Here is a 22553-nt window from a genome sequence, read left to right on the forward strand (position 1 = left end):
CAGCTGCCGGAGCAGCTTGGCACGGCTCAGCGCGGTGGCCGAGGAGCCAGTGAGCCTTCCTGGAAAGTGGTGCTGGGCCTGATCACCCCACATTCACCTTCCTCGGCTGGCTCAGCCCCTGAGCACAGCCCCTCCTCTGCCCCGCTGTCTCCCATGGCCCTCTGTACCCAGAAGCCTGAGTTCTGCCTGGTGCTAGCCCTGCCGTGCAGTGCCAAGGAAGGGGATAGCTCTAACTGCACCTGGAGAGCTGGGCACTGCAGCCAGCTGGTGTTGTGGGACCCCAGTGGGTGCTGCAGGAGGGATCCTCCTTCCCTGGGGTCTTGTGGTTCCACATTTGGGATTGGCAATGTCTCAATAGCATCACGTCTGGGACAGCTTGTCACCCCCACCCATCACCTGTCTCACTGGAGAGGTGCCACCACAGTGTCCCTGGGCAGTGCCAGCACCTCCCTGTGTGGGGGCATGTCAGAGCTGCCAAAGGATGTAGAACATTGGTCTAATTGTAAAACTCCCTGTTTACTGAAAGCAGAGCTTCTGACCTCCAGAAACATGAAGAAAGAGGAAGTGTTGCCCTGACAGTACCCATTCCTTCCTGGCAGCCCATTCCCTTAGTTCCCTCCCTCCTGGCAGCACCCGATCCTGTCTCCTCAGAGGCTCATTTCTGCTTCTTCAAGTGTACAAAGTTGCTGTACAGAACTGAGAACGGGGTTGGGAGAATTTTTGTGAGCAACTACAGCGTGATGGAGGGGCTGGATGTGCTGTGCCTTCTGCTGCTCTGTCCCATGGCACTTCAGGGTGCTGCAGCTGGAGATGACCTTCTCTTTGTTTAGAGTTTTGTCTTCAGCTTTGGAGATATCTGCAACAAACCAAAATGTTTGAGGGTGACCGTGGTCTTGGCACAAACAGTGTCTCAGGGATGAAGGGCTGCCCTTGGAAGAGGGAAGCCAGAGTTCACATGGAGGGGAAGAAATCCATCCATGCTCCCCAGTGCTGGAATCCTGGGAGCTGTGGGTCAGCTCAGAGGCCTCATCCCTGCACTTCCTGATCCCCATGCCTGGAAGGAGAGTACAGTCCCTTCCCTGCATTGTGCTGGAGGCAGGAGGAGGCTGAAAGGGTTAAAGTAAATGAAAAATGTGTGGAGAAGCCCCAGCCCTGCCTTTGCTCCTTGGAGAAGAAGGCTATACCATCATCATCAGGCTCCTGACAGCCAAGGTACGGTAAAGTTTGAGATCCATTAGAGTGCCTGTAATTATTTATAGGGAGGAAAAAAAACCATCCTACATTGTGAAAATCAGATGGCACAGCAAACAAATGCACTGAGCTTTGGCAAAAGGGCTCTGAAAACCCAAAGTGATTTATGATGAGCCAGGACAAGGCTCAGTGGTGCCACACTGCTGCTCCTGGGGACCTGACTCTGACAGCAGCGGGGAAAGGGACTTCTGGTGTGGACAGGTGGGATCTGCTGCTGCTGGGCCACCTGCTTGTGTTCCAGGATCTCTGGACCCAGAAGTAGCTCAGACTGGGACTCCCCACTCCTGGCTTCCCCCTCCCTGGCAGCTGGTGACCCTGGAGCCTCCTGCAGGTGTGGGCACCTGTGGGCTTGGAGGGGTTTGGAGCAGTGCGTGCTCTGCCCCCACTTCTGCAGCCTCCAGCCTCTGCCAGCAGCAGCACGGGGCCAATCACATCTCTGCCTCTTGGCACCAATTCTGTGTTTTAGTGGAGGCAAAGCAGTGAGCAGGCAATTGCTCTGGGAGACAGGAGCCCCTGGGTACCTGCTCCAGAGGAGAGCTCTTGGCCAGAGCACTTCCCTCCCAGCTGGGCTCCAAAGTTCAATTAGCAGTTTTGGGAAGTGCTTTGAGATCCTCTGCAAAGTGTCCTGGCGGAGGGCAAAATGTGATTATATAACGTGTCTAGACAGCGTATTCCTTGGGGCGGGCAGCAGGACGCTTTTATATCTCCTCTCCTGTGTCAGCACTGTGTGGCCCTGCTGAAAGGTTCTGGGAGCTGCTAAAATATTAACAATGATGACAGCGACAGGCCAGCTCAGACTTTTGCACTTAAAATTGTTGATCTTAGCACAAGGCTAAGCACGGCAGCAGAGGCGCTTTTGCCTGGCGGCACCTTGTGCTCCCGCTGCGATGACTGAGGAGCAAGTAGCATCTCCCTGCAGGCCCCCTCCCTCCATCCCGCCCCCGGCTCCTCTTCACCCTCTTGGAGCAGCCGGGCTGCCCGGGCACGGCCGAGGTTCTGTCCCTCCCTGCTGGGCCTGGGTCGGACCAGGGGCTCTGCCATCTGCAAAGAACTGCAGCCCCCGGCAATGCCACCTCCCTGGAGAGCCGCGCTGTCTGCTGCCACTCAGTGTGCGGCACTGGAGACCCTCGTCCTGGCGGGTCTGAGACCTGACCCGCCATTCTCCGGGAAGCTGGTCGCACACGGCATCTCAGTACCCCGAAATTCAGGTGCCCTCCCCGCAGCCCCGCGGTGTCACCCTGCTTTGCGCTCCTAGCCACACACCTTACCGACCCCCAAACCCCCTGGAAAGAGCCTGGGGAGCCCCAGTGTTCCCTTCGTCCCAGCCCGGGGCAGCCGTGACCGAGAGGTGCGCGACGGGAGGATGCCCCCGAGCCGCTGGCGCCGCTGCGGGATGCAGCTGCGGGATGCAGCACCGGGATGCGCCGCCGCCGTTCCCCCTCCCACTCCGTGCGGGCGCGCGGCGCCGAGGGGGGGTTGGACCGCGGCGGCGCGCGAGCTGCCTTCATCCCCCCCCCCCCCCCTTCCTCCTCCTCCTCCTCTTCCTCCTTCTCCTTCTCCTCCTCCTCCGAGAGCGCGCTCGCACGGCCGGGAGCGAGAAGCCGGCGGGAGGATGCTGCAGACGGCGGCGGAGCCGGGCGACTGGGCAGGTAGGGCGGGCGGGGGCGGCCGGGCTGCCGGTACCGGCGGCCGCGGGGCTGGGCTGTGGGCACGGGGAGTTGCAGGCTTAGGAAAGTTGTGGGAGGGGGGAGATGCGCTGGAAGGGCCCCGGGATTCGGGATCGGGGCCGGATGTTCGCCCGGGGCACGCGCCGCTCCCCGCGCTCCATCCCGGCGGCGCCGGGCAACGGGGCAGGGGCTGCGGGGATGGCGGAACCCCGGCCCCACTGACCACCCGGAGGGGTCAGGCTCGGAGGGAAACTTCTTGAGCGGAACTTTACCGAGGCCCCGGCGCAGCCCCTCTCCGGCGCGGGGCTGAGGTTCCCTCGCCGAGCGGGACCCGCTGGGTGCCGGTAACCCCGGCTCGTCCCCGCCGGGGTGCGCGCACTGTGGGGTGCACGGCGTGGGCCCCCCACGGGTGTGTGCTGGACCGGGGTCTGCGGCAGCGCCTGGCCGTGAGCGGCGCTGGCCCAGGTGTCGGGGTGTGCGGCCCAGCCGGGGCGGGGGGCGGTGGAGCGGTCCTTGGGCCCCTCTGGGCCCGGCTGTGCTGCTCGCTGTGCACAGCACACCCTGCGTGTCCCCTGGCTTGTTCGCAGGGTGCCCGGGGCTGCATGCGTCCATGGGATCGGGACTCGGAGAGTTGTGCTGGGAATGGAGCCGAGGCTCTGGCTGCCTCCACGGGGACTCTTGGCTCTTACGGAAAGGACCTTCAGAGAGCTGTACAAAAGCGCTTTCTGTTGGCTGTGACTCCGGGTGCGAGCAGCGGGGTCCCCTGGTCCAGGAATGTGGAGACAGAAGCAGACTGACCGGTCTCCCCTGGCCATCACCAACAGACTTTGCTGTTAACTTAGTGCAGCAGTGAGTTATGGTGGAAGCTTTTAAGGAGTTTGCATCGGGGTGGGCAGGGCTGGGGCTTGCTCTGCCTCAGAGCAAACCCCACGGATCCCGGCACAGGGACGTGCCCGTGCCTGCCCTTGGCAGCGCCATGGCAGGGCGGTGAGCGCCGATCCTGCTGAATGGGCGTGTGGGAAAACAACATCTCGGCACAAGAGGCTGCGAATTGTTTTCGGAGCAAAATTTGCAAGTGCTGCTTAAATAGAAGAGATGATTCTGTGTGCAGGTGAGGTGTCTAGAGCCTGGAATTGCACTCCTGGAGGCTGTAAGGGGCTTCCAGGTTCATTCACCAGTGTGCAGGGATCAGCTCACTGGCACTTTGCTGCTGGAGCTGCCCCTGCGAGGGCTGGATGTGTCTGTGGGTCCCACGAAGTATGGCAACACCTCTGCCCCACAGGGACGAATTTTGGGTGAAAATGTCAGGCAGTAGCTGGTCCTGTCCTGCTCAGCACTGTGCACACATTGGCTTCACCCCCTGTTTACCTGGGATGTCTGACTGGGGAGTGGAGATGTTTGTGAGCTGCTGTGTCTGCATGTGGGGCACGGTGCCTGAAAATAGCACCAATGGGCAGTACCACTGTGTGTGACAGCCTGTGGATAAATGAGGCTCTGTCCTGGACGCCAGCCTGGCTGGGAGTTTCTTCACCCACCACCATCCAAATCCACCACCACTGACTTTTTTTAAAGTGACTGCAGGTGTTTTCCAATGGAGCATCCAGCCCAGAGGCTTTGCTGAATGATGTTTGTCACTTGGGTGGAAGGGCTCCGTGGGGATGGAGGAGCTGTGCTGGTCCCTTGGTAGCTGCCAGTGTGATTCTGTTAACCAGAAACTCTCCTGCCATATGCAGAGCTCAGGGCAGGGTGATGATACCGTGTGCTGTGGATTTCATGCTTGTTCTATAATCTGCCACGTGCATTGGAAAAAAAGGCTGGTGTGACCCTGGATGTGGCTCTGTCTGTGAATGCACAGAGCCAGGCTCTGCGTTAGCAGGGCTGTGACGTCATGCCAGGCTGTGACTTCCTGCTGCAAGTCTTGTACATGAGCATCCCTGAGCTCCCATCCCTGAGCTCAAATCCCTGAGCTGGCACCCCTGAGTTCCCATCCCTGAGCTCCCATCCCTGAGCTCAAATCCCTGAGCTGGCACCCCTGAGTTCCCATCCCTGAGCTCCCATCTCTGAGCTCAAATGCCTGAGCTGGCACCCCTGAGTTCCCATCCCTGAGCTCCCATCCCTGAGCTCAAATCCCTGAGCTGGCACCCCTGAGTTCCCATCCCTGAGTTCCTATCCCTGAGCTCCCATCCCTGAGCTCCCATCCCTGAGCTCCCATCCTGAGCTCCCATCGTGCTTGGCTGGGGCTCCAGAGTAGCTGGTCTCGCTGCCCAAGTGCTGCTCGACTCTGACAGAGCAGCAGGCTCTGAATGGAGAATTCAGGTGGCTGGTTTAATAGTCCCAAGAGTAAGAAATATTTTTGGGGGCTGGTGCCTCACTGGCTTCAGGGCTTGGACCTCAGTGCTGGACTGTGGAGGACTGCATGTCCTGGCCATGGTAGGTTGGGGTCTGGCTGCTCAGGTGAGGAGGTACCATCCTGCTGGAGTGTGCACTGCCAGTGGGCTCAGAGCAGCCATCCCATCCCATCCCATCCCATCCCATCCCATCCCATCCCATCCCATCCCATCCCATCCCATCCCATCCCTCCCCCCCCGCCTGGCTGACATTCTCTGCGCTGTTTATGGGGGCTCGTGTTCTGCCTAGCGTTCCCAACTATCCCAGGACAAGGCTGCTGTCAAAGTGCCAGTGGGGACATGGACAGGGACGTGGACAGAGCTGCCCCAGCTCATTCTGCCTGCACCTGCCTGCTGTTCATCCCCATGGGCTGGCAGAAATGTGCAGAGCCTGGAGCGATGCTGTGGCCCAGCAGAGCGGCACCAGGAGCTCACCTGGCTGTGGCCATCTACAGCCATTCCAACCCAAAAATACTCCTTGAGCATTGCCCCAGCATCCTCAGACATCGTCTCGTAAAGGAACCCTGGTCTCTGGGCTCTTATTTGTTATATTTCTGGGGATCTTCCTCTTGTTTGGCTTTTCTCTAATGTTTCTGGGGAGATCGATGTATTTCTAGGAGTGCACAACACAGGTTTGCTATTGACTGAACAAGGACCTTTGCACCGATGTTCCCAATCCAGCACTGGATATGTCAGTCACATCGCTTTACACTGGTAAATTTCCAGGGCTAAAAGGAAACCTGCCCTGGAAGCACTGGGCAGTCTCCAAAACGTGCCAGACTTACACATTAGAAGGGCAAAAATTCCCTTTCCGAGCCCTGCAGCCCTTCCAACTGCTTCTCCTCAGCTCAATCGGGACTGGAGTTTGAGTGTTCCAAAGCCAGAGCCCTCAGTTCTGCAGCTCTTTAATCATTTCTAGGGATGATAAAAATGCAAAAATGTGCTCCCAGAGCAGAATAATGAAGCCCATGAGGGTCTATTTGTCAATTTAGCAACGATATTGTGATGTACAAAGGCTGTTTCTTAGTATGATGTTCTAAGATTGCCTCCAAAATAGCGCCATAATTTCTGTGTCAGAAAGCCCCTGTCAGGAATTATGTCTGTGCTCTCAAGGAAACCCAGGCTGCAGCTGCAGTGTAACAACTGCTCCATTTCTCTTAGAAATACAACAATTTACTTGCCAGTCATCAAAGGGAACCTGCAGATTTAGGAGCCATGAGCCACCCTGCGAGCACGGGATGCCCCAGCTCCCACGGGAGCTTCCCCAGTGCTCCCCTGATGCAGGGGTTGGTGTTTCAGAGGCATCAGGATGCCCGTGTGCCCAGCCTGGCTGCACCCTGGCCATGGCAGCAGGGCTGGCACAGGCACACCAGGCTGGGGAGAACTTCGCTCTGCATGTCTGTGGGGCAGAGTGGGTGTTTCCCAAGCACTCCTGACTTCACAGGGGCTGAAGGCACAGAGAAACCCTTGCTGTCAGAGGGCCCTTTATGGTCATTTTTTTTTTAATAAAACCCACCACTTTTCCCCCTGCAGCGTAAACAGCCTTTTCCCCAGGATGAATTCCCGGCAGGGTGCCAGGGACAGGGGCTGGTGATGGGCTTGGGGCATGGGGCCCTGCAGGGGTGGGCCCAGGAGGAGTGCTGGTCATGGGGGAGGGTTCTGGGGGAACCTGGCTCTGTTGAGGGCTCTGAGCCCTTGATACTGAACTGATCTGTGCTGCTTTGAAATGGGAACGTTCCCGAGTCGTGATTTTCCCTGGCCTAATTATGGAAATTTTTTAATTAGTTGATAAGAAAGATCACTGGGAAATTGCAAAGGAAACATTTTGAGGTGAAGTCCTAATCTGTGCCTGGAGGCCTCCTGCCTGGAGTCAGGAGCTGATCCAGCTGCTGGACCCTGGGCTCAGGGTGCTGAGGGAACTGGGCATCCCTGCTGCTTCCTTTGGTGAGGTTCTGGATTCCTCTGGCCAACAGGTTTGATCCTGGCAGCGTTGTGCCAGCTTTGCTCACTCCTCTCCCTGGTGCTCACCAGTCAGGGGATGAACTGGGGCCTCTGTTGGTAATCAGGCTGATGGCACTGCCTCCACTTTGAGTATTTCTGCTTCTGACATCTGGCCACTGGCTCTTGCTCTGCATCAGGGGGATGAAAGAACTGGGGTGGGTTTTGCCTCTGTAAGATCATAGGGGGTTTTCATCTTCCTATCACCTCCCAGTTCTCTGAGAGCTCTGCTGCCTTGGAACTGGGAGAATTCTGCAGCCACTGCCCTGGGGACATCTTTGGTCACATCTTTGTAAAACCACATGGCAAAGAGCTAAGAGCTTTTTGGAGGACATTTTTCCCTTTATCTGTTGAAGCAGGAGAGACGTGGAACCAATGACTTGCCTCTTGCCAATTGCCACTTAGCTCTTACTGGTGCCACTGTGATGCTGCCCTGGATGTCCCAGGACCAATGTGGCAGATATGCCAATGGCCACCACTGGTGGTGATTGGAAACCAGCAGAGCAGGACCCTAACCTCCTGTTTTTTGTGGATGTGGGTTATTTCTGGCAAATTTTGGGGGGCTTGTTTTTTTTTTTTTTTTTCAAACTTTCTCTGTTACCGTGTGTGATTTGCTGCCCTTGGCCTCCTCGGCCACGTGCCCAGGGGACGTGGCGTCACTGCTGTTTGTCTTGGTCGGAAGCGCTGCTGCTCTGCATTCGTTTGAAGGGCTGAAGGCACAGAGCCGGTCTGTGAGCTGGGCTAGAGGCTCTTCTGAGGAGCCTGGAACGCTTGTAGGAAAAAAAAAAAAAACATTAAAAATCCCAAACAAGGGAAGCTTGTTATGGAGCCAGCAGGAGACTGGGAGTGGGCACAGAGCTGCTGCTGGCCGAGCTGGGGGGTAGAGCTGGGGTGGGGCAGCGGCTCCCCCCGGGGCAGGTTCCTCCACCTCAGAGCCCTCCCGCCCAGTGCTGGGTGTGCTTCGTCTCACGCAAGGCCAGAGCCTATAAATATCCCAACTCCAAATTTTCAAGAAGTATTAGGAACTCTCCAGGCTTATTTTTGAGGGCTGTTACGAAAGGGCTTTAGCGGATTAAAGCTCTCCCAGATTAATCTGTGCTCAGGAAGGCGGAGGGTGCAGGAAGGGCAGTGCTGGCACCCCAGGCGTGTGATGCAGGGGGTTCACCGTGACTCCTGGGCTCCCCACTCCCCACCTTGCTGGGAAATGGGGCAACAGCAGGGGGGGACACTTCCACAGAGCCATGTTTCCAGTCCCCCACTTCTCTAAACCCCACTGAGCCCCCCAGACCCGGCCATCATCTTTAGTGCTGCAGGTTTGCACAGGTCAATGTCAAATTTATGTGCCCTCTGGTTTGCAGAGGAGGTAATTAGCCAACAGGTGCAATAACAATTTAATAAGTGTGTCAAATAAGTGAGCCAGTTGTGGTGTAGAGCACACTGTACCTTTGGAGGAGTCTTCCAAGGCCTGGGGATATGCCAGATGGGAAAATAGCAATTCCCTTGTCCAGGCTGGGGTCTGTCCATCCTGGGTCTGTGCAGGAGTTCACTCCTGGCCAGGAGCTGCTGCAGAGCTTGAGGAGGGACCTAGGAATGGCACTGCAGGGTTCACACCTGTGCCAGAATCTCGCCTTCCTAGCCAGATGTGGAGGGAGATGATGACTTGTGTGCTCCATTACCACTGGAAGGCACAAAGCAGTGCCAGAATCTTGGGACAGGATGGGGACTGGCTGATGCTGACTTAGGCAGAGGATGAGACAAAGGGGTTTAGAGACACCTGGCAGCCACCTGCACCTCCATTGCTGGCCTGCTCCCAGCACTGCTGCAGTGCCAGTGCTGCTCCCACGGGCATGGGGCTCTGGCCCAGGGAAGTGCCAAGGTGGGTTCTGGTGGCAGAAAACCAGCTCCAGCACCTGCTGGCTCTTGGCATCTGCTTGGTGTTGAGAAAGCTTTTCAGTTTGTCCTTGGAAGCACTTCTCCTCCTAAGGACTTGGGCAACCCTCTGGCAAGAACGTGTGTGGCAGCAAGATGCTGGCAGGTGCCAGGATGCCCCTGAGCGCCCCAGGAGCAGCTCCCCACTGCCCACCCACCCCCAGCTGGCCTAGGAGCTTTTCCTTCTCCTGCCAGTGGTGGGAACCTAACCCCTCTGCAGCCCCCGCTGAGGGACGGCTGGCTATGGGAGTGACAGATAACGCAGGTAGGGCAGGATGCAGGATCCCTGGAGGGTCAGGGTGGTGTGATGCTGTGGTCCCAGGCAGGGTCCCTGGGGAGAGGCACTGCTTGGTGGTGAACTCCCTGCTGTATCACCGATAAACAGCTCCCCCTTCGCACAGCAAGCCTGTTTTGGCTGTGGGTGGAGCAAAGCGTGGCCGATCCCGGGTGGCTCATGCAGATGGGGGGATGGGTCTGTTGGAAGGTGGTCTCAGGTCTTGAGGGGCTGCAGAGGGTTGTGAATGCCCCTGCTGGGACAGCGACTCTGCCCCCAGCACAGGGATCCTCATGTGGGCAGGGCAGGCAGGATCACAAAGACACCTCTGTGGAGGATTTGGCCTCGCCCTGCCTGCCCTGGCTCCAGCAGAGCTTTGATGGGTGTAAATCAGTAACAGAGAGCAGGAAACCTTGCAGAACCCAGACCCAGCAGCGCAGGGCTCTCAGCCTCTCACCACCGAGCCCCATCCTGCTGTGGGATCAGGCACTGGCTGCCCAGCACTGCTGGCTGTGCCCACTGCCAAGCTGTGTGCCAAAAATCCTGCCTTTCTTCACCTGCTGACAAGATGTTGGAAAAGGGAGAATTCTTTAAAACATAAAACAAATAAAATTAGGTCTTCTGGTAAGGGATTAAATGGGGGCCCTCAGCTTTATTTATAGAAGGTTCAAAAGTAAATCTGTTCCCAGACTGAATAAATATTTTGCTCAGGCAGGCACGATCTTCAGTTCATCTGTCTTGCAAAGACTTGAGTGAGAGGGGAATTGATTTTCTCCAGCCTGAACAAGGCAAGCGCCTCTCAGACCCAGATAGAGAGTGAAGTCCCATTATCGGCTGAAATGGGGAAGCAGCTGGGAAATCATTAAAGAGAAAGCAAAGACAAAGCTGCTTTAGGGAGGTGACAATTCGCTGTCCTCCGCGGTGGCTAAGGCTGCCACCCCTGACACTGCTTTGGGGCTGTGTCGCTCTGACCCCACGAGAGAGTTTGGTGGCACTGGGTGACCACTTGCCAGCATCAGCAGCAGCTGCCCGTGGGAGATGGGAGTGGCTGGCACCTGGCACTGGTTGTGTTGGTCACACCGGTTGTGTGACTGCACAGATCCGTGCCAAGGGATGGCATGGAGGAACCTGTGAGTGGCTCAGCTCACCCCCCTGGATAGAGGGGGATCCGTCCAGGTGCGGTGGCAGTGCCAAGGACATTGACCTCATTCTCCACTCCTGCACGGATCACCTGGAGGTGCGGACATGCCGACAGCCAGGTCAGCGTTGCCGGACACGGAGTCCAGGGCTGGACCTGCTCTCACAGGTCGGGTTTCTGCACTAGTACGCCTGCCATGCTGTGGCTGCCCTGTCTGTAAGGATGAGAGGAAATTGCTGGCACATCCCTGTAACTGTTCCCAGCCTGCAGGATACAGCCATTGGTCCTCGGGCTGATGCAGGTGGTCCAGGCAGAGGTTCCTCTGGCAGCGTTCACCCCAGCGCTGGGGTTACAGCACAATTCCAGCTCAAAGAGCTTCTTAATTCGGCACCTGGTGTTTGCAGACATTAGTTACCGACAAGACAAGAGCTCAGTGCTTTGCTCTTGATCAAGGCAGCTGCCGGGCCAGCGCCAGGGCGGTGTGAGCTGCGCAGCCGGGGCTGCCGGGGCCGCCCAGCTCCCCGCGGCTGGAGCGCTCCCCTTGCCTTTTCCCAGGTCAGAAAGGAAACAATAAAAGGGAGAATGAAGAACAAGCCAAAGCCCATGGCAGTCTTTTCCAGCTTCTTCTCCCTGTTTTCCATGGCAGAACCACATAAAACAGAATACTTGCCTGCTAGAAGGTCCCCAGCCCCAGGTGGGTGCCCTGGAGCTGGGACGCCGTGAGGGAGCGGTGGCGGTGCCTGGCGAGAGTTTGCTGTGTGAGCTCTGTCCGCCCCGCGCTAAAAAAAGGCACAAAATGAGCAAAATTATGCGCTGAGTCACTAATCGTTCACCCGCTGCTTTAGTCACCAGTGCTCCCACACCGGGGGACGTTTGCTGAGGGGGCACAAACTGAACTGTCACCGCGTTAAACGGATGTGGCCGAAAGCAGTGGAGAGCTCCTGCTGCACGCACAGCTTCTGACACCAGACAGACCATTGGGCTCCACGGCCACAGGAGCTGCTCAATTAATGACAACTCCCTGATGAATCCACTGATTAATCGTGGCCGTGTGCTGCGGCGCCGGGGCGTGCTGCGCGCGGAGGTGGCGGCATCGGAACAGCTGCCGCCGTGCCCCGTGACAGCCCGGGTGGCTGTCCTGGGCTCTGTCCTCCCACGGGCGTCGCAGCTCCTGCCGAGGGACACGGGCTGCTGCTCCGCGGGTGCTGGTGCGGGGGTGGCACCCCCTCCTCAGGTGTGGTGGGCTGAGCCGGGGGGCTCTGTGCCTCAGTGTCCCGTCTGCCGGTGCTCTCCAGTGTCCCCCACCCGACACCGGGCTGTTTTAGGCGTGTAGCCCGCCGTGCCGGAGCCAAGTGTGTGTGAAAGAGCCTGTCTGAGCACAGGGAAGAGCCATAAAGGGCCTATTTATGGAGCTGGCTCCTCACAATGTTTTCAGACACAGCCCTCGCATGTTTTCATAACAGCAACGCCTCCACCTCTCGCCAGCTTCAGTGGCGCTGAGCCTCTCGCCGCTGTCCCCCGCCCGCCCCCGGGAGCTGGGAGCCTTGGCAATGGGCTGGCGACTGCGGGGCTTCCCGTTGGGATCCCGGCCCCGGTGCAGCCCCGAGGCAGCTCGTAGGGCCGTGCCTTGGCTGCCTCTCGCATCCTGGCGGCGACCTGGCACTATGCCCACGCAGGGACACGCTCGGACCCTTGGCACAGATGGGCTGCTTTGCGTGGCAGGAGACGGACTTGTCAGCAGCCCCTCTGCCTGGGCTGCCTCGCCACGATGTTTCCCATTGCCTGGAATTTGCTGGCGGGCAGCACGGAGCGCAGCTGGAGGAGGAGCAGCAGCTGCCGGGCTTCACCCTGGGAATGCCCTAAGGACGGACCAGCCTCTGCCCCGGCCGTGGCCCCGCGCTGCTCACTGGTCAAATGTGCAGTCGATGTGAGCCATGCCCAGCCCGGCTCTGCTCTGCCCCCTGTGCCAGGTACCCTCTGGTGACAGCGTGGCAGCCGCTGCGTTGACAGCAGTGGCAGTGTCATGCACGTGTGGGAGGCAGGTGAGCAGAGAGGGAGTAGGGAGAGCTCTGCTGCTCAGCGCCAGTGAGCAGGAGGGAGCAGGAGTGGGGCTGTCTCCTGGCAGGGAGACAAGTAACTTTTCATTAGTCCAGTTTGGAATTCCTTTCAAACAGGAACGCTGACCCACCCGAGCTCGTTAAATAACGTCAGTGGTGCTGCCCAAATAAATACTCCAGCTGCCACCTGCACCTCCAGCCAACACTCGCTGCCCTCTGCCCTTCTGGGAGCAGAGGTTTCCCAGTCTAATTGGATACACGTGCTTCTCTCCTGACACCGGTGACCTCCAGCACAGCACAGGATTCTCACACTGCAGCAACTGGGTTCCAGCAGCTTCATCCCAGTGCTGCAGGAGCAAGGCAGTGAGTCCTGGGGCTGGCAGGAGCCGGGAGCTGGGAGAAGAGTGGAGAAACCAAACTGTGGTGAGAGGAGGGAATGAATCCAGGCCGTGTTTGTCACTGAACTGATTAAACCCGAGCTCTGAAACTCTTCTTCTGTCCTCTAGCCAGTGAGCAGTGTATAACTTCATTACTCCACATTCAGGAGACACTGAGGGATGTGGGCAATTCATTATCATCTGTCCCATCTCATTTCCCTGCCTGTCAGCTCTGGCATCCTAGTGTTCACAGACAAGTCAGGGTTTCAAGGTGTGAACTGAGGCTGAAGGCCAATGCTCCTGCAGCACGGTTCTGGACAGGACCCTTGCACCCCCATCACTCTTGGGGACCCCCCAGCAGCACCTCGGGGGGCTCAGGGATTTTGTGCCGCCCCTGGGTGTGGCACCACCATCACCAAGCTCAAGGCTTTAGGGGCTTGACTTCAGAGCTGCCACTGTCAGCAGGGACTGCCACTCAGGTGCTGGGCGTGCAGCGTCATTCTGGGGACCCCCAACCCTCAGCTGAGGGAATGCAGATGTGAGGGGTGGTTTTAACCTGGTTTCTGATGCCTCTCTTCCTGATAGCTCTGGTGCCATTGTCCACCATCAGACAGGTCCTTCCTGTCCCCCCATGGCACACCAGGGAGCTCCTCCCCAACCCCAGGGCAGCAGCAGTGGGTCCTGCTTGCCTCAGATCCTGGTGACTAATTGCTCTGCAAAGAGCATTTCTCACAAGTTTCTTTCATAAGAAATGGTAACAAGGCTTTGATTTAGCTCTTCTTTTCCTTTCTTCCTGTCTTTTTTTCTCCCTTCTTACCCCAAATGCAGAAGCCCCTTTGATCGTGTGGGTTCAGGCTCCGTAACGAGCATCTCTGTTTGTGTCGGGGAGTTGTCAGCATGGTAACATGACAGCACAGTCTCCTTGTCACCTCACACACAATGAATTATTCCTTCCACTCTTTGCACCATCTCTGGGATAAATTACTGCTCCCAGATGGGCTTGTCACCCAGTAAAGCATCCTTAACCTCTGAGATGATCCCTGCCCAGCATGGAGTGCCGACCACTGTGGCTCACCCAAGGCTGCAGCAAAACGTCGGAGTAGGGAATTGTCAGCCTAGCTTGAAAGCAAATTGCTTTGCCAATTTATTTTCTTTCTTGTGTATGAACATATTTTTCTTAAAGGGATGCTGTCACATTAAATATGGAGCTGCCAACTGCAGGCATTAAAAAATCATGGGTCGTCCCATTTTCCTTCCTCCCACTCTATATTCTGAGAAAACAATAAATTCGGGGTTCTTTTTACTTGCCATCTGCCTTTCAGCTCGAGGTGCTTTTGCAAACTTTTCCCAGCAGCTGGGAGGTTTGGGAGCTTCAGCACCATGGCAAGTGCCATGGAACTGGGGCAGATGGGGCTGGCCGTGGGGCGGCCCCTCAGCCACGTCGGGGTGTCCGGCTGTCCCTGGACCCATCTTTGCCAGGGCAGACCCAGAGCAGTCCTGGTGCTCAGGAGCCTCCCCTCCCACCACAGCTGATGGGACTGAGCCATGTGCTGGTAAGGAAATCTTCCCCAAATCTGTCCGTGAAGGGCATTCACTGTCAACAAGGTGCCTGGACACTGTGTCACTTTGTCACATCTCCTGTGACAGATGTAGAAAGTCCTTTTCAGCCTTTATGTTTCCAAGCCCTTTTTTAGGGAAGGTAATGAAAGTAGTTGTGTTGCACATTGACAAAGTGTGTTTCCATGCAGCCTTGCTGAGCTGCGGAAGGGAATCGGGTGCTTGTCACACTGAGCAACTTCATGGCAGTTTTTGGAACGTGTGTCTGATGGATCTGGGATGGGAGCATGTCTGACCTGGTATCAGGTATCAGAAATCTCTCATTGAAAACAAGTTCCAGATGGGTCTGGGTCAGTGCTTTCCCTTTTTTCTGCTGCAGCAAATCTCCCTCCCACAGCTGCAGGTAGGGATAAGTCTCTTGCTACTCTTTAATTTTAAAGAAAAATCTCTTCCAAATCTGTACTGTACTGCAGCCTCACAGCTCAGCAGGGCTCAGCTGCCCCTCAGCCCCACCACGTGGGCTCCAGAGCCTCCCCCAGCAGGGTGTTTGATAACATTGATTTTAATAAAGCTCTGGGCTTGTTTTGATGGACGGATCCAAAGCACTACATGGATTTAAACAGATCCCGTTGCAAATATCTCTATCTGATACCCCTGGCGTGACCGGACTGCAAATGTCACTTGCTTAGCACTATCAAATATTTAATTTGCCTTGTAATAGAGGAGCCTTTGAGAGCTCCAGCTTAAGCTGGAGGTCTCCTGTTAGCCAGCAGCTCTCCACAAATTCACTTAAAAGCCAATTTCTGCTCTGAAAAGCTCCTGATGCAGATGTGGGAGTGAGGGGAGCTGGGAGGGAAGAGAGTGCCCACCTCTGCTGTGGGACCTGCTGGAACCCTGCTCATCACCGTAAGTGCTCGTGGTGGGTGTCCTCACCTTTGCCACGGGAACACGTGGGTGGGGGAAGGGGATTGGCAATGCCACGCCACAGGGCTTGTGCCGATGCTTGTGGCGTTGTGTGTCCAGTGGCACCGCTGCTGACCCAGCTGTCGGTGCCTGCAGTGGGGGTGGCAGCTCCCCAGGAGATGGCCTGGATCCCATTCTGGATCCTGCACTTGTGGAAAACCATCTTTTTTGAGAACTTCCCTGTGGCAGTTTTGGCGAACAGCGAGGGGAGCAGGAGGTGATGCCAGGGCTCAGAGGCTCCCTGTGCATTGCCTGCTTCTCTGTGTTTTATTTCCCAAGAGAACACAGTGGCTCCGTGAGACGTGGCTCTGCCCTCACTTTTGTGCTGACCACAAGAATCCTGAAGGATGATGTGATCTTGTCAGGTTCTCCTCTCTCCAGCAGAGAGTCTGGGGGTGCACGGCCAGTGGGGGTGATGAATCATGGAGCCTCAGTCCTTCCTCTCCCACTGCTCCCTGTGCCGTGCTCACACCTACAGCCGAGCCCTGGGACGGAATGTCTCACTCCCTGCCTCTGTTTGCTCTGCTGTTTCCCCTGCTGGAGTGAGAGCAGGTGGCACTGCCCAGGTTTTGCTTCCTAGAGAGGACGGGCACGTTCCCTGCCCCGCTGCAGAGAAGCAGCATTGTTCCCTCCATGGTGTCTCCTTCAGCTGGGTTTCAGCTGTCCTCGCTGCCCGGGAGCAGGGCTGGGATCTGCTGATTCAGGGGACACGCAGCCCTGAATGCGGTGTTAATGATCTTGATGTGCAAAGGAGAGGACAGGCGCAGTGGCACCGTGCTCCGTGTGATGCTCCCTGCCCTCCCGGGAGGCTGCAAGATGTCCCACTGCCCTTCAGCCTGTGGGAACAGGGCTGAGGGGAACCCTAAGAGCATCTGAGGGTAAGAACTGGGCATTTGGGGGTTCAGAACTGAGGGCTGTGGATGGTCTGAGCCGTGTGTGCCCTGATCCCTGTGCCAGGAGCCAGCCTGCAGTCCAGAGCCCTTGAGGAGAGATGGCTCACAGTAATCCTTGCTCTGACAACGGATGGTTTATGGACTGATCCTAAAATGTGCCTCGCTCCGGCATTAGCAGAGCATATGTCAGGGCTGGGGGCAGCTGGTTTGATGCAGTGTTATGAAATGCTGGGAGTGCTGCAGGCATGGCCAGGCCCTCCAAAACCTGCAGTCTGCCTGGATCTGCTCAGCTTTCAGGCCAGGACACTGAAGCATCTCCTGATGCTATAGCAGGTCCCATGGGCCACCTCCATGTCCAGGGCAGAGCCCCCTGTGCCCTTCCCATCCCTCCACCAGCCCGGTGCCTCTTTATGAAGTTACACAGGGAATTCTCTGGGCCCAGTCTTCGAGGCAGCCCGGAAAGCTGCCCCATTCCCCCATCTCCCCTGTCACTGAGAGCTGCTGTCAGGTGCATCCGCCTGCTCTTGGCTCAAGGTGGCTCCTCCAGTGCCACCCCCTGCCAGCTGGCGCCCGCTGCCCCGCGTGACGCTCCGGGCTCTTTGGGAACTTGCTGAGCCACAGGCACCAACTCGGACGTGCCGGCTCTGTCCGGAGGCTGCTGATGAGGGCTGATTTAGTGGCGATCGAACCGCATTTGAAGTGCTCCTTGAAATACGAGACAAGTGTCTGCAGCTCTCCAGGCACAGGGGCGGCTGCGGTGCCCTGACGGCCGTGGCACAAGGGCAGGAGCCGGCTCAGCTCGGTGGTGCCAAGGGCAGGGCTCGGCGTTGTCTCCACCAGCACCAGGTAGGAGCCTCCTGTGCCAGGCTGGGGCACCAGGTGCTGCCTTGAAGAGGCGTTGCTGTATCCTGAGCCCAAATGGGTGGGTGGGCTGGAAATTGCCTGTGCCAGTGGTGAGGGGTCTGTGAGGAGGCAGGATGGTGGGGCTGCTGCTCCAGGGGGTCTGGGGCTCCCTGGTGGCTCTGGAGGGGGCACAGCCAGGGGCCCTGGTGCAAACAGGGATGGCAGTGGCAGGATCACAGAGCTGCTTAATGGTGCAAACCCTGGGGTGATGGGATGCAGTGATTTGAGTTGTGCTTGAGGTGTTGTGGCAGCTCTGGCTTTCCTGAGAGTCCTTGCAGGTGTGAACAGGGACCATGAAACTGGTCCTTACTCAGGGGGTTTGAGGGAATTTTGTGACAACTGTTGGTGGCCACTTTCATACCAACTTTCTTTTACTTCTGCTGCTTTTATTTACTGTTGTGTGCTCAGCTGGAGGCAAGGAAGGTGGACTCAGTAGAACATAACCTAGTGAACTCAAACAAGATTTTTTTTTTCCCTTCGGATTTCTTGCTCTCTTATCAAGTTCATGCACTTTCTGTTCGGGTGATGTTTTCCCTGATCCCATATTGCTGAATGGAGAGATCTCTCAAATAGCTTTTGTCAGGTCCCCTCAGCTCTGTGGCAAAGGCAGTTTGAACTGGGGGGAGGTTCTAGTCCTGTGTGTTGGGTCTCTTGAATTCAGTCCAAATAAAAGTCCCATGGAACACAAACTGGTGCTGATGGCAGGAGGGTCTCTGCTGGGGTAGGACACTGAGAGAACATCCCTGCACAGATGTTCAGGCTGCATGTGCATGGGAACCTCTGTCCAGGCTGGGATAACAGCACTCCCTGTGCCCAGGGTGACCTTTATGGGTCTGCCTCCAGGTTATTCAGAATACAGGAAATGTGGGAAAGGACCTGACCTGCATCAAACCTGCTCCTTCATCAGGATTTTGTAGCTTGGCCAGAACTCCACTGCCCTGCTGATGTATCTCATGCCCAGCCAGTGGCTTTTCTGGGATGCTGTGGGATGCTGTGGGATACTGTGGGATGCTGTGGAATGCTGTGGAATGCTGTGGAATGCTGCGGGATGCTGTGGGATGCTGCTTCAGCACAGTGTGTGAGCATGGAGCCACTTGCAGTGACTGCAGCCTGTGCAGGAAGTTGTGGTTTTTGGAGTTTGCTTTGCATTCAGGAGCTGAGTAAAGGATGGCACACCATAGGTCTCCTTCAAAAAATCAGCAACCAAAGGGACATTCCCTGTGAGCCCTTGGCTCTGAGGAAAGGGCAGCAAGAAGTGCAGGAGGTGTCATGGGGTCCTGGGAGGTGCTGTTGGTGCTGATCAGCAAGGTCAGATCTGGGCAGTGGTGGGTGAGTGGCAGCTCATCTGCCCCATCCAGGAGAACCCTTGGGAAGACTACCCAAAAATTTGCAACTGCTTGTGATCCTCCTGTATGGAGGAAACAAAACTTCATTGGTCCTGGGGTGGTGGAGCTGGGATGTGGTGACCCTGTGTTCTGAGCTGGGTTTGCCTCAGAGCCCCTGAGCCACCCTGGAGGTGTCACTCAACCTTCCCCTTGCCTTAGTTTCCCTCCTGTGAAAGGCAACAGCTCCCCATCCCCGGACCAAAAGTTCCTCAACACTTTGCTGAAAAGGTGAAATCTGCTCCAAAGCAGCCGTCAGTCAGGGCTTTGCCAGCCTGCACATGTGCCACGACCTGTCCCTGTGACCTGTCCCAACCACCACCCCCGCTTTGTGGCCCTGACACCTGAGAAGCAGAACAGGCGCAGAAGAAATTAAGTGAATGAGACAACAAGTGTGTGTGCAATTAGGACAGACCTTCAAACGCTGCCCCGGGAGCCGGGACAGGAGCTGCTGCCTAATCAGAGTAACAGCAGTGCCCGTTTTAAAGACGAGGGAGACTTTGGGGATACTTTGTCCACATAATGTTCCAATTTTAGCTCCGTGCCCTGGGATGTAATTGCATTAAAAATACCCGGGGAGGGGGAGGATGCCAAGGGCACCCGGCGACCTGCCTCGGCTGGCGTGTCCCCACCAGCGTGCCGCGTGTCCCGCTGAGTCCCTGAGGCCCCGTCTCACATTCCTGCTGCTGATCGTCTCCCAGATCTGCTTTCCGGTTGCTCTGTTAATGGTTATCCTGGGAAAGGCCTCCAGCTCTGTTAGCAGCTAGTGGGAACACCTCCCGCTCCTTTGGGCTAACAGGACTATTGATGGAGACACTCGTGGCCGCCTCCGGGGTGCAGGAAAGCGCAGGATGGGGCCGAGACCCGCTGAGGAGAGGGGTGCTCACCCGGTGGGTGGGTGAGTGGCAGCGCACCCCCTCCCTGGGACGGGGACCGCGCTGCCTTCTGCCCCCCTGCTCCTTCTCCCTGTTGCCCCCCATCTCCGATGTCCCCCTGTCCCCGTTGTCCCCCCGTGCCCGCAGTTCCCCGGTCTCCGCCATCCCCGGTCACGGCTCGGGACCGGCGCGGAGCGGCGGCGCCACCGCGGGGCCGCGGCCGGGGCTGCAGCGAACCGAGCCCCCCCGGACTCCCCGGTGGGCCCGAGGACCGAACCCTCGTAGCCTGCGGGGTGCTGAGCGCTGGGGCGCGGCCACGCCGGCACGACCAGCGGGGTTTTGGACAGCCTGAGCCGAAGCCCCCGGTGCGGTCCCTGCTGCCCGAGGAGCGTGCGGGCGACTGAGTCCCGCACGGGCCCCGGGCAGCCCTGCCGAGGATGCCAGGGACATCCCTGCAGGGCACCCTTGGGTCCTGCCCGGCCACCCACAGACGCCCTGGCCCCTGCCTTGGCCCCTTGCCGTGCCTGCGGGTATTTGTAAGCCGCAGCTGCCAGCTCCAAGGCGGTAACTGGATCACAGGGCTCGGGTGACCTTCGCGCCTCCGAGGCTGTTCTGGATGTCCCACCGATCCCCGGCTCGGGGTCAGGCAGCAGGAACAGAGTCCCTGCAAGGCAAAGGCCACTGGAGGGCTGTCCCCAACTGACCCCAGGCCCTCCATGGGCAGCTCTTCTCTGTGGTGTCGCTGTGTGGGTCTGGGGCTCCAGCTCATGATGCAAGTTGGTCCCGCAGAGCCCCATGTTCAGGACAGGCACCTGCTGGTGGCCAACGGTGCCAGTGCCAGTCGTTCTCCTGCCGTGGCTGGGACGGGCTCTGGGACACCCTCACCGCACACGAGTCCTGCCAGCCGAATCTCTTGCCTGCAGAGACCTGGTTCCATCCTAACTCTGACTTGGGCCAACCCACAGTGCTGCCCACGAGTGAACAGAGAGACTGACCTGACACAAGGAGTATTGTCTAGAGCTGGAAACTTGGAAGAAGTGGGTTATTCTCTACTCCAGCACTCCTGGAAATGCTGCTGCTCATGTCGTCTTGCCCAAACGCTGTTGCACTTGCTCAGGGATCCCCCCAGATTCAGACAACCACAAGTGTGGGACTCGAGTTGGGCTCTCCTGCCTCACCTGGCAGCTGTTCCTGTCCCTCTGTCCTCACAGTGGGTCTGTCCTTCCTCCCGCAGGCATGAAGCGACCCCTGAGCCCATCCCACAGCCCCGAGAGCGCAGTGCAGCTGGTGGAGGAGGCCAGCTGCCCCCCCAGCCAGCCCGAGCAGCGCATGAAGCGGGAGAAGAAGCACCAGTCGTTCACACTTTGCGAGGTCTGCAATATCCAACTCAACTCGGCTGCACAGGCACAGATCCACTACAACGGCAAGTCCCACCAGAAGCGCCTCAAGCAGCTAAACAAGGGGAAGATGCCAGCGGCCCAAGGTAGGAGCCCACCCAGCAGGTCAAGGTTGCCCAAAGGCTGCCCTTGCTCTGGCACAGCTGCTCTGTTGGGCTCATGGAAAGTTTGGAAATGCTTGATTTTGTCCTTGGCATCTGTCACTTGCTGGAACTGCAGGGCTTTCAGTCCTCAAGTGGTTTTGGAGCCCAAGAGGCCACACTGCAGTGGCAGAGGGATGGATACATGTGGGTCTGTCCACGTGCAAGTGTGACTGTTGCTGCTCTGTCTTTGTGGGTGTCTCCTTGAGTTCTGTAGGTGGTTTGTGCCGCGGGGACATGCGTGCCCAAGGCTGTCCATTGCTGGGCTACTGGATGCTGCTTTGCAGGTGCCAATCTGACTGTGTCCCTCCAGGCTCCTGCTGTGCACTTCTCCTGTATCTGTGCTGAGTTTGAGTCAAAATGCTGCTTAGATGTTGGTGCTGAGGCCCCTCACCTGCTGACTGCGTAGGGATGCCGGCACACGGAAGGAATGTTGGCACGTGCAGGTGCCGTGCTGCTGGGCAGGAGCTTGTGCAAGGGCAAGGACTCACTTGCCCTCTGTGCCATCTGCCAGCATTCACCTGGCTGGGCCCAGCTGGCTGCTGCAGATTTAATGCACAAAAGCAGGGAAATGTGCCCAGAAATGTCACCCTGTCACCATGGCTGACCTGCTCTGCCTGAGCCTTTGGCTGTGAGGGATTGTCATTAGCAGCAAACCAAGGGAATCGTGTAGAATCACAGAATGCCTTGGGATGGAAGGGACCTAAAAGATTAAATGGTTCCCTGCTCCTGCTCTTACTAGAGACTGGGCAGGCTGGAGCCATAAATTCCTAGCATGGCAATAGTCATCTGTGTGCCAAATCCTGCCCTGACTGGTGCTAGTTTTGTTTGGGTAAGGCCTGGGATATGCAAAGGACCAGGTCTCTTCATCAACATTACTGACAGATGGAAATATTGCTGGCTATTTTAATGGGGACAGGGCTCATAAATTCCAGCCTGCAGCTTCCAGCTTCTCCCCTCAATCTAGTTGTGCCCTGATGGGAGGCTGTCCAGGGATGCATTTCCTACTGAGCCAAAGAATCCTGGAGCATGCCAGTCTGCTCTTTGTGCTTCTGCACAATCCCTGACCTCTGCCAGTGTGGCACCCCTGGGGCCCCGTGCTGTTGGCCCCACGCGCTGCGCTCTGCCAGGCACGGCGCAGTCGCTCCTGCGTGTGCAGAGCTCTGATCTGCTCGTGCGGGGAAACTGCAGGCAGCAGCTGCTCCCTGCGCCTCCCTGTCCCTCCTGGTCCTGCCGGGGCTGACCTTTCCCTGCACTTTTGGATAAAAATGTCACTTCCAGCGTTGTCACTGTGAGCCTTTCCCAGCCTCCTGGGGTATGACCCTGGGAGGCTGGGAACTGACTGATGTGACTCCTGTGTCCCTT

General features: G+C 57.5%; 1 protein-coding gene across 3 annotated transcripts in view; it reads left to right on the top strand.

The window, feature by feature from the left end:
- Nucleotides 1–2828: 2828 nt before the first annotated feature.
- The window catches only part of ZNF385C (zinc finger protein 385C), a 58512-nt gene continuing 38787 nt past the window's right edge, over nt 2829–22553 (top strand). Inside the window, exon 1 of one of the 3 annotated variants that reach the window (XM_054000373.1) lies at nt 2829–2900. In XM_054000373.1, coding sequence (XP_053856348.1) covers nt 2864–2900 — 37 coding nt within the window. In that variant the 5' untranslated portion in view covers nt 2829–2863. Of the gene's footprint in view, nt 2901–20887; nt 21135–22553 lie in introns of those variants that run through there. The other 2 variants (XM_054000371.1, XM_054000372.1) reach the window with 2 other exon arrangements.

The sequence above is a fragment of the Vidua macroura genome, chromosome 27 (assembly GCF_024509145.1).
Source record: "Vidua macroura isolate BioBank_ID:100142 chromosome 27, ASM2450914v1, whole genome shotgun sequence".
NCBI classification, from domain to species: domain Eukaryota; kingdom Metazoa; phylum Chordata; class Aves; order Passeriformes; family Viduidae; genus Vidua; species Vidua macroura.